This window comes from Halichoerus grypus, chromosome 3 (assembly GCF_964656455.1).
Source record: "Halichoerus grypus chromosome 3, mHalGry1.hap1.1, whole genome shotgun sequence".
Classification (NCBI taxonomy): domain Eukaryota; kingdom Metazoa; phylum Chordata; class Mammalia; order Carnivora; family Phocidae; genus Halichoerus; species Halichoerus grypus.
In genome coordinates this window covers 90,272,170-90,284,339 of record NC_135714.1, presented here as the reverse complement: position 1 = coordinate 90,284,339, position 12,170 = coordinate 90,272,170, and the positions used below count along the sequence as shown (strand labels likewise).

The 12,170-nt window shown below is 37.8% G+C and overlaps 1 protein-coding gene across 1 annotated transcript in view; it reads right to left on the bottom strand.

Annotated features, from left to right (window-relative positions):
• ENPEP (glutamyl aminopeptidase) overlaps window positions 1–12,170 on the bottom strand; it is an 84,943-nt gene that overhangs the window by 39,289 nt on the left and 33,484 nt on the right. The window contains exons 7-10 of the mRNA XM_036098038.2: window positions 9,915–10,049; window positions 7,971–8,036; window positions 3,323–3,388; window positions 3,044–3,192 (exon numbers count right to left, since the gene is read on the bottom strand). Of these exons, the coding sequence (XP_035953931.2) occupies window positions 3,044–3,192; window positions 3,323–3,388; window positions 7,971–8,036; window positions 9,915–10,049 (416 nt within the window). The remainder of the gene's footprint in view (window positions 1–3,043; window positions 3,193–3,322; window positions 3,389–7,970; window positions 8,037–9,914; window positions 10,050–12,170) is intronic.

Here is a 12,170-nt window from a genome sequence, read left to right as displayed (position 1 = left end):
TATTTCAAAATTATAAATGGGATTTAATAAAATTTTACGTGGTGATGTTCAGAAGTTCCTTATAAATGATATTAGCAAGAGAATTTGAGTGATCAAGTTTATAATTGCTGTTTAATATTCGGGAGATTTTCATTTGTGCAATTTATAAATAGAAACATCCTCATCAAAAACTAGAAAGACTGCCATTGAAAAACCAGTCTCCTTTTCCACCCTTCCCACAGGCTGGCCCCTCTCTCAGAAGTATCTTCTTTGAAAAAGTACTTCTGGATTTAATTCTCCTGATGGCTAATTCTGTAACTCTAAATAGCTCTCTCTCTCTTTTTTTTTCCCAGATAGTATTTGTTAACTCATCCATGAGACGGGGTGATTTAGTTTACTTATACTAATTTATCTTCCATTCCCCCATTAACAGTCAAAATTTAAGTAAAATTATTATCAGATTTCTATAGGTTGTAATTGTTCCTTTCAATAATGTACTCAAGCTGTCATTTCCTGTCTCATAAATTTTAGTATTGCTACTCTCTCCTAACTGTAAAATAGGAGATTTTACCCCTACCTACCTTAGTGAAGAGAAACTGTAGGGTATCCTATGAATATGCTGGTAAATACTTAACAACTGGCTCTTGGGGGGGCGGGTGCGGAATTGAACACAGTATTGGCTGGTTTCCATTAATTCACCACATGATCTCTTTCAAGCTACCAGCATGATGGCACTGAGCTGGGATTAGCATCAGCACAAGCACACCACTGAATTAGGACCCAACGCTTCCTTCCACCTCTCCTCCCTCTTCCACCTCCTTTCTTCTGCCAGCTTTTTCCCTTATTACAACGTTAAGACTGCTTATATTTACAATCTTCTCTGCCACTGTAACAAAATCGTTATGTTATTCATCCCTGATTATAAAAGTTAAAAGCCAATAAGTAACATTTATGAAATTATACTATTGTATACATATTGTTAGCCAAGAAGTGTGTTAGAGTTACATTTCCTTCTCTATAGGCTGATTTCATGGCCCCCTGAGTCACTTAAATAAGAATTTACCCTAATACCCTATCATAAGGGTCAAATGGACTCCTTTTTCTTGTATTTATCAATGGCATAAAATTGTTCTACCTTGTTTATATTTTTGGATCACAATTTTTACATACAGCCTTGATTTGGTTTCTCTAGTTTTCTTCTTTACAGTTGACTTAACTGATGGGCCTTCACCAGCTCCTCAGGTTTTTTCATCCTCTCAACCATACTTGCTTTTTCCTGGTGATCACCTACCTGAGCCCAGTCATCCAGCTCTTACACATGGCACCGTGAGCCCGTTGGCTCACTAATGGCCAGCATTTCCTGTCATGGTTTTCCTTGGTTGGATGCATTGTTTCCTGGATCCACGTCTTCTTCTTTTTTTTTTTTTTTTGATTTATCCATATTTTTCCTCTTCTTCCTCCCCTAGTAACTTTCTAGGAAGTGCTGTGTGGAAAGCATTTTCTGGGCCTACATGTTTGAAAATGTCTTTGTTGTGCTTTTGCATTTGGTTTAGTTTGTGTGGAGAATTGGAGGCTGAAAATATTTTTTGCTTCAACCATTTTAGATGATTGTTCCATTCATGAGGATGTAGCTAGGTATATATATATTTTTTTCCTTTTTTGTACTGTGTAGTCAATGGATTTTTTAATCAGAATCCCTGTGTCCTTTATTATTTCTTTGATATGATTTGCCTGTCAAGTTTCTCTGTTTTCTTTTTTGAGAGACATCTATTAGTTGGGTGCTGGACGTTGCATATTTGTCTTCTCTTTCATATTTGTCAGTTCTGTGTGTTTGCCCTATAACTTGAGACAGTTCCCCAAATTTATTTCTACTTGCTTGCTTAACTCTTTGACAACCAAAAATTTAACCTTCCAGAGCAATTCTATATTCTAAGTTTGTTTTGTCAAAGACATTCTGCTCTTGGTAAATGGGTGTTAAGAGCTTCTTTGATCTCCAAATGTATTTCATAAATTTATTTTCTATTTCCTCAATTATGTTTCTTATAGAGACAATTTTTTGTTTGTTCAAGTGAGATTTTACCTTTTATGCTTTTAGGTTTGTTTTTTTTTTATGTGTTGTGTGATCTTAATGGTCCACCCATATTTTAGAAAGAAGGACTAAATTAATTATTCTTGGCATCTTGCTTGTCATCCCTCTGCTGTTGAGAGGGGAGGTGTCTTTTTGAAACAAGCTCTTCCTCCGAACAGGATGTCTGACTGGGAGCTCTGTGTACGTATAAGGGGAGCTGGCAGCTCTAGCCCATCCATCCCACAAATGCCATACGGAGGAAAGCTTTACTCTGGGCTTCCTAACCAAATGGAAATCCTTAGCTCTCTTCCACTGTTTTAGTCAATTTACTTGGGGCGGGGTGGGGGGGCAGCAAGAGCCTTTGGATTTTTGCCTTGGGTCATTGCCAGGCTTCTGGCAGACTTCTGAGAGCTCTGAACAGAGAAGAGGATGGTAGCAGATGAAGGGAAAATGGAATGGGGGTGTGTCTGCCTGGCACAACTGTCCTGAGTCTTAGACTTCAAATTAATTGCCCTATTTTCAGCCTCATGTCTCACTCCTGCACTCCACTTTTCATGCTGACAGTGAGCCCAGAGCCTGCCTAGGGATAGGGAAGATATTTCTACCTCTACCACAAGTCCCTCTTTATCTAACTGCATCTTCCTTAGTTTGTTTGTTTTCTACCAATATTTCTCCTTCTGGCTTGTCTTCTAGAATTCTGTGATGTATATTGCCCCTCCTCTTTATTTTCTCTCCTTTATGAGTTTATTTCTTTTAGCACTTCTGTTCCTTTATTCAGTGATTTCTGGGAAGAACAGGACTTGGATACATGTGCTCAGTCCACCATTTTGAACCTGGAGACCACGGAGCTCCCTTTGAATGCTTTCGTTTCCCTAAAGACACTGTGTTTTTATATTATCACCCATCAATCATGTACTGAAGAGCAAGATCCAAGCAAATGGCCAATATTTCCATCAAATTTCTGCTTTACTCTTGAAATACATTATAGATCCTTACCCAAAAGGTGAATGTGGCTCAGAAAGATTAGCTCTTGAATCCAACAGAAAGCGTTTCTGTGTGATGTTACTATCTTTGACATTAAGTACAGGATAACCCATCTGTTTGGTCCACGTATCCATTACTTCTTTCACTGGTAGATTACTTGCCTGATATTTAAAAAACATGAAGAATAATTAACAAATTAGGTGAATAAAAAGATAGAAGAGTCAGATAAAGAAATGATTGATAAATCATTTGTTAATCAGACAAAGAAATACTTGGGGATATACTCCTTACCTCTTCAAGTGCTCCCCAAAAATCTTCAGTTTTTGCATTCCTGAATTTGTATTTTTTCAAGTAAGTCTGTACGTGAAAGAGAACAAGTATTTTAGAAGTCAATGTATGGGGGCACCCGGGTGGCTCGGTCAGTTAAGCATCTGCCTTCGGCTCAGGTCATGATCTCAGGGTCCTGGGATCAAGCCCTGATTCGGGCTCCTTGCTCAGCGGGGGAGTCTGCTTGTCCCTCTCACTCTCCCTCGGTGGTGGGCCAGATTTGGCCCCAGGTCACAGTTAGTAGACCCCTGCTTTAAAGAAATGGATATATGATGTTTTGAATAATAAGAATGATGATCATGATCATGGGTAAATTGGGGAAATTATTCTCTTTAAAGAGTGTCTTCACTCTTCAATTATTTTTAAAATATGAATTTTTAAACTACAAGCCTCTCCCCTTTGGCAATTCTGTTCACAAAATCTCTGTATATGAGTTTTCAGATATAATGTGGTGTGTCCATAAAGAAAATTCCCAATTTTCTCCTACCCTCATAATTGTGGTTTCTCCAGGAAACCGTCCAAAGTTCCTGCCATATCATGACTTTGTTGCTGTGAGGAACTGTCCCATTTAAAATATGGACATCTTCGATAGAAATAAACCTTCTTAAGTGTTCCTTGAGCTTCAAAGAAAATAACCAACGGTTGACTTTGCACTTGACATTTTTACTCTAAGTTGCTATAATTTTCAAGAGGCAATGTGCGTAAGTCACATTATCTTCTAAATTCCTTTCATTTCAGGCACAGAGAGATAAAACAGTATTAGCAGTACCGCTCCGAGAAGCCTGGACGAGAGTTGAGACCAGTTTGGAATGCTGCCTTCGTATTTGTTCTTTAGATGAGGTCACTACTCAGCACTACCACTGGAGGGCAGGCAGAGGAAGGGAGAAGACATGAAAGGCACGTACTCGATATTCAGTTTTAGGTATTTGTTCCAGAGCTTTGCACAAATCATTCATTCTAAATAAAATAATGGGATACTTGGAATAGTAATGATTAATTATAACCATAGCTACCTGTTAATGACACTTTCTAGTGAGTAGTAGCATCTTAAAATTAATGTAGAGGAGTTTATTTGTATACTCACAGCGTCTTGAGCTTAGAACGTGCAATCTTGGAACTAGAGGGATTTTAAATATTATCTAACACAACTCTCACATTTTTAGGGATGTCAGAAACTGGTGCCTATAGAGGTGAAGAGAGTTTCCTGCGGTAACCTTGAAAGAATTCTGACTCCTGGACGAGTTTGTGCGGGTTTCAGTGGTGGTGTTCTTATTATTGCTTTTTAAATAAACTGCAGTTTCTTGCTTCTCCTGAACTACAGGCTACATGGACATTTATATAAACAGTCTATTAAAAGACATCAATTTTATTTTGTCTAGATTAGTGCACTTCTGAATAGCCTATATTAAGAAATTTCTTTCTTGGGGTGCCTGGGTGGCTCAGTCGTTAAGCGTCTGCCTTCGGCTCAGGTCAGGATCCCAGGGTCCTGGGATCCAGCCCCACATCGGGCTCCCTGCTCAGCGGGAAGTCTGCTTCTCCCTCTTCCTCTGCCTCTCCCCCTGCTTGTGAACTCTTTCTCTCTTTCTCTGTCAAATAAAATAAATAAAATCTTTTAAAAAAAAAATTTATTTCTTCACCTTGAATAATCACAACGCAGTCATTCCACTCAAAATTTTATGGTGACCTAGGTCCCCCAATAATAGTCCCTCACTAGTTGGTATTGGTGTGGTAAGCACAAAAGGAAAGGAGCCCTGTTTCTGTAACTAGTATCCCAGGAAGGAAAAGGACCATGTTCCAACTGAGCCATTCCTGTCCTATCAAGGTACTGCTGATACTAAGAGAAAAAGAAAGGATGGATACATTTCTCAGCTTGATTTCATGACCATGTACTGTTACGAACGCCCCATTATCTATTATGATTTTTTATGCACAAGCACAGACTTAAAGATTTTCCAGGTGATGGTTTTGCCCTTATTTCCCTGCACTCTGCACCTCCTTTGATGTCTGAGATGGGGGTTGGGGGAAGGTGATGAGCACAAAGGAGAGCAGACAGCTGGCCATCCCCAGAGGGGGATGCCACATCAGGTTAGCTAATGAAGAGTCACTATGGACAGAAAATTAGTATTTTCAAAGGAAAAATTTTGAACGGTATCACAGAGTGTGGGATTTAGGGGCAGCAATCATAGTGTGATGATAACTCAAGGAGAGATACTATTCGGATACTGGAATGAAGGAAAGGAATGTTCCAATTGATTTGAGAGCTATTGAGTGTGGTCTATACTGATCATATACCATTTTCAGATATGAGCTAGTGTTTGAAGATTGTAGGGAAAAAGTGAGTGTTTTAGTGGGTTTTTTTTTTTTTTTTTTTTGGTAAATTTATTCCACAGCAGTATGATGGCATGAAAAAATTAATACTTATTCATCCTAGTTCAGTTTCTAGATCCATCTATAGTCACAGGGTGGAGGAAGACAGTTTTCACCTGAGAAATATTAGTTTTAGACAGGGAGACTGGCTTTTTAATTAATTATACCATAGATACCGGGCTAAAGGAAATATGAGAGTATTTCTGAATTATTAGAATAGCTATTCACTTTTAAAGACTCTTTTGGTCCATCTCTAGAAATTACCATAAAAATCATTTAATTTGAAGTCAGCTTTGAAGATTCCAAGAATGTGTTACTGATCAGTTTAATTTAGAATGAAAGCTCTGCAAGTGGAATTTTCACTGAATTTTTTAAAAGAATTGTCTTTGTTTTTTTTCTATATTTTATACTATTTATTATAGGCCATTCACTAACTCAAGAAGCATTTTTTGGATTGCCTAACATGTGTAATGCATTCTACTAGGCCCTGGAGTATACGCAAAGATATAAAAGACCGAGTTCCTCACTGAAGGTGCTCACAGTGAGAGAAGATATGAAGAAATGTGAGTTTGAAGCCAACGGAAAAGTTACAAGATGTTCTAATGTGCACATAAGAATAAGCACATAGCTTTTCCCTTTCCGCCAGTGTCCACACAGAATATTTTATTAGTGGACAAAAGGAGTAAAATGTATGGATATACTCCCTGAACATTTCCCAAGTCCTGGTCCTATTTCTTACTTTGGTAGTCACCTAGAAATTTTAGCATTGGGTAGAAGGGGACTGTCTCCTTTTGGGAGAGCATAGAGAGTGCCGGATGCCATATAAGAAGACTTAATGGTAGCGAGAGCTGAAGGAATGGGGAGCAGGCATTGTCCTGGGGAATCACATCGAAAAGACGTACTAGCACTCTTTAGAAAAGCTGGCAGGGGGCTACTCTGACCTGTTCTCTGCCTTCTGGACTGGCCACCATCACCACTGCTCTGCTGAGCAACCTGGGGCATCACAGCAGGGAGGAGGCAGTTGAGAGGGGGAAAGTAGGAAGCCAGCTCCATCTCTAGGCTGCAGGGGGGCCAACCTGCAGACAGGACAGTTGCAGAGACAGATTGTAGCAACACTGACAATATAAAACCCTGAGAGACTTGGCTTAGGTTTTGCTAGAAAAATAAAGATGAAACTGAAATATCCCCTGGAGTAATCACCTTAAGTTGGATGTGTGAGATGCTTTCGAAAATTTATCATTTCTGTTTCCAAAAGGAAGCCGGCCCTCTTCAGTCATTGACTCCATCATAATAGGAATGTGTATATTTGCCCTTTTTTAAATCCAATAACAGGGGATGGGGTGCCTGGGTGCCTCAGTCGTTAAGCGTCTGCCTTCGGCTCAGGTCATGATCCCAGGGTCCTGGGATCGAGCCCCGCATCGGGCTCCCTGCTCCGCGGGAAGCCTGCTTCTCCCTCTCCCACTCCCCCTGCTTGTGTTCCCTCTCTGGCTGTGTCTCTCTCTGTCATAAATAAATAAAATCTTTAAAAAAAAAAAAAAAATCCAGTAACAGGAGAAAAGTCCTTTTACAGACTGGAAGGGAAGACCTTTATAGATACGTTTCCATCTTTATGTCATGTTGCTATGGACTGAATTGCGTTCCCCGAAATTCAGACATTGAAGCTCTACTCTCCAACGTGATGGTGTTTGCAGATGAGGCCTCTGGAGGGGTATTTAGGTTTAGATGAAGTCATGAGGGTGGGACCCTCAGGACAGGATCGATGTCTGTCTGCTAAGAGACACCAGAGAGCTCTCTCTTGCCCTGCCACTCGAGGACACAGCAAAGAAGCAGCCATCTGCAGGCCAGGGAGACATCCCTCTCCAACACATGAATCTGCCAGGCCATGGTCATAGACTTCTCAGCCCCCAGAACCGTGAGGAAATACATTTCCGTTGTTTAAATGACCCAGCCGATGGTATTTATTATGGTAGACTGAGCTAATACACATAAAAAGGGCATCCAAAATAACGAAGGAGTCCATTCAACTTCTCCATGAAATTTCAGCTAAATGGCAATTACAGATAATGGTGTCCAGGCACTTAGCTGGCTGTGAAGTCACCTTTTCATGTTTTGCTATTTAATCTATCCCTGAGTAAGGAGAGAGAAAGTAAAAAGGGAGTTGTCCTTAATTAATCACATATTGACATTCATCAGCCACCGATTAGTGTAGCTTACATTTAATACTATTAAAAGTAATAAATCATACCTGACATCCCTTTTGAAATTTCCCTGGTGTTATCCAGTCTTCAAGCATCCTCAGAATGGATGATCCCTGTGGTGGAAAAAAGTGACAAATTGAACTAGTAAAGGATAGGCTGGAAACAAACACCAGGGATCACTATGGTGACCAGTATTTTAATATCGTATTTGCGAGATTATGCCTTCAAGATGACCCCACTAAATTACTTGGCCATAACTCAGTAGTTTTAGCATAAAAATGTCACTTGGCACACCCCCTATATCTACGCTTCTAAAATAACTAAAAGATAAAGAGAAATTGATAAAGTGGCCATCATTTCAGTGACTTGGGGTTTAAATAATTATTGCACTTCACCAAATGAACCAGCAGATGGGGCTTTTCTAATGAAGGAGAAACGTTAGAAACACTTTTAGAAATCTATTTTTCAGTGAATGAAGTAATTCCATGATAAAATTCTGCTGACTTCTTAAAGTATATTTCAATACTTTAAAAAGATTACATTTAGTGGAAATAGATAGTTGAGGAATTGTCTGGTCAAATAGTTTAGTAGAGTTAGATATATCATTTAGGCATAAAATCCTCTTCAAAAGTAGTTTATCTCATTTGGTTTTATTTTATCTGAAGAATCTGATTAATACCTCTGCTCTCTACTTTCTCTGCACATGTTATAAGATTAATACTAAAATTCACTATTTACACATTTTAAAATCAATTTTCAAGTAACTTGCCAGAAAAACGTGTGCCTCCCCACGAAGTTAGCAGTTTTTACTGTCATTTAAGTATAAATTATTTTTGTACCTAGTAGAAGGCTAAAGGTTTAGAACATTTATATATTTTTGACCTAATATCTTAAACCCATGGAATATCTAGGATTCAGAAAGAAACTGATTTAATAAAATATAAACGTCTCCATGTGAGTTACTAGACCATACCATAAGTGGATTGGAAATGTCCATTTTAAGAGAAAGAGAAAAGAATCATTGGCAGGTGTGAAAGAAAAATGAATAAAGGAAGCCTAAAAAGATGCCATGGGAATAATGATAGGGAAAGCCAAAAATATGATGCTATAACTTTGAAATAATAATACATAGAAGGCTTTTTTCACTCAAGCCATTTTATCTAGTATTCATTTTAATAATTATAATATTTCATTTTAAATAACACTTTAGGTATTATCCAGAATGACAAAATGTATTCATTTGCAGTGGCTTTTGAGCAGCTTAGCATAGTGGGTAAACCATGAGCAGCAAAAGGGAAATGACTAAATTATACTGCATGCAGGCATGAAGATACTTGGAGGAGGAGCTATAGGAAACTCTGTAGGAGAAAATGGGTCACTGTAGATCTACAGTCGCTTTGCAAACCATGTTATTGGATAAAAATCACCCATCTACAACATATTAATAAAGTCATCTTTATATGTTATATAAAAATGGATAAAAGTCATTCTTTCAAACTGAGTTGGGTTTAAATTCTTACTGGCTGAACTAAAGGATTCTATTAGAAAAGGTGTCCATGTATATGACATCAAAGACCACAGATCAGAAAAAGATTTACTGTCTTTTAAAAAATCAAATCACATCGAAAACTAATGATATAATGTATGGTGATTTACATAACATAATAAAATTTAAAAAATAAAATAAAAATAAAAAATCAAATAATTTTAAATTTGAAGCTTGAAGTGTAAATATTCAGTTAGAATGAAAGAAGTTATAAACAAAAGTGAAAGGAGAAATTTTTAAAAATCTGATTCAAAATCCTGTGACAATGACCAGCATTGATCAATTTGACAGGAAAATACAAACTACTGAATATTCAGCGCCCAGAATAAGCTCTACACTGTTTCCTAAAGCCCATTAGCATAGTCTCACCATTCTTTCCATTTTTAGCCTTTACTAAAAGTCACTAAACAAGAAGATGTTCACAACAATGTCAGATTTTCCCTACCTTGCTATAGGATATCCCATCAAAAACAGATGTTATTTCAGCAGGATTTGTCACGGTGACAACAATTGGGTGTGAAGACATCAAAGAATCATCCTCTTGTACGGGTAATACATCTTCAAGTAACATCTGGTTTCTCTGAAATGACAGAACGAACCAAAAAAGACAGCACTTCCTTTATACTGGTTCATATTTCAAAATATCATTTATATATCACGTGGTGGAAAATAAATATAAATGACTCAAATTACTTAAGACAAGGAGTAGGTGTTCAAATTAATCATATTTGGGGCACCTGGGCGGCTCAGTTGGTTAAGCGACTGCCTTCAGCTCAGGTCATGATCCTGGAGTCCCGGGATTGAGTCCCGCATCGGGCTCCCTGCTCAGCAGGGAGTCTGCTTCTCCCTCTGACCCTCCCCCCTCTCATGCTCTCTTTCTCTCTATTTCATTCTCTCTCTCAAATAAATAAATAAAATCTTTAAAAAAAACAAATTAATCATATTTTACACTGATTGATCCATACTGATTCCATTCCCTTCTTCTACTGTAATTCCTTTGACTTCACCCCTCCCTATATGACAGGCCAAGAAGACACAAGCATCTGTGAATTGTTTCTGCTACTTATGCATGACTTTCAGACACATGCCAAAGTTTTCAAGCCTTATTTCCATATCTGTGCAATGGGAATGATACCACCTCACAGATTTGTTCTCAGAATTAAGTGAGGATGCATGTTGATCAAAATTGATGTTCAGGATTTATTTATTTATTTATTTATTTTTTTGGTCAACTAATCATTAGAATTTGGATGATTCATAATTAATCAAAGAAATATTAGTTTTTGCTTTAGTTCTAATAATCATCTTCTCAATCCAATCCTTGTTTTCTCAGCAAAATAGAGTGGTTGAGAGGTCTAGCCCTATAGTCAGACTTTCATGGTTCATCGCTCAATTTTTCCATTTTCTAGATATGTAAGTTTAAGCTCCCTAACCCTTCAAATAGGGAAATAATGGCATATGCTTTTTGGAATTGTTAGAGAATTTAATGATAATGCATGGTATTACATTTTCCACTTTCGCAATTTCCATTTATAATAGGCAAGACACTGTTACCAAGTGATGACTGCCAGTCCAAGGTAATTTTGAATTGGATTTTAAATTTTGTACATCTAAAAGGCTTAAGTAAGTAGAAAGACTTCAGTTCTCAGTGTCAGGAAATTTGACTCTAGTTTTGATTGTGCTACCAACTGTCTGTGTGATGTTGGAAAGTTATACTACCTTTCTGGGCATCAGCTTTTTCACCTGTGAAATGAGGCTCTACTCTTGTAGTACTTACCAGGCTCTCTTACAATATGTCTATAGTTATCTGTTCCCCTCCACCCACCAGACCCTTAATTGGGAACTCCTTGAGGGCAAGAAATATATTTTATTCTGTTTTGGATTCTCTGTAGTGTTCACTGAACACAGAAGACAGAATGAATGGATAAAAAATGAATGAATGAATGGATAGACGGATGGATGGATGGATGGATGGATGGGTTGGACCATGTGATTAAATTTCATTTAAGAACTGCATACTAGGAGCACCTGGGTGGCTCAGTCAGTTGAGCATCTGACTTGATTTCAGCGCAGGTCATGATCTCAGGGTTGTGGAATCACTCTGTGCTCAGCCGGGAGTCTGCTTGAGATTCTCTCTCTCCTTCTCCCTCTGCCCCTCTCCACCGCTCTCTCTCTCTCAAATAAATAAACCTTAAAAAAAATACTAAATTCTTCTGAAATTTAATTGGTGTTTTAAAATGCTGAATTGGAATATTAAAATGTAAAATATCTTATATATAATACAACAATATGAAAATGTTATAGTTTCTTACGATAGCTTGCAATAAGAAGGACCTCAGTTTACTTTATAGAAAATAAAGGACAAAATAATTTTTCATTTATACAGTTTAATTTCAACAAATTACAAAATCAACAATTTTCAACATATATGAGTGATTCTCAACTAGGGCAAATTTTGGCCCCCAGGGGACATCTGGAAATATCTGGACACATTTTTGGTTTTACAACTGGGGAGGGAGGGTTACTTGCATCTAGTATATATGGACCAGGGATGCTTATAAATATCCTACAATACACAGGACAACCCCCACAATTGTCAATCACTCCCAAATTATTTGGCCCAAAATGTCAATAGTTCCATGGTTGAAAAACCCTGATGTAAATTAAAGTTTTAAGCAGGAATCATTGTAAATTAACTTTC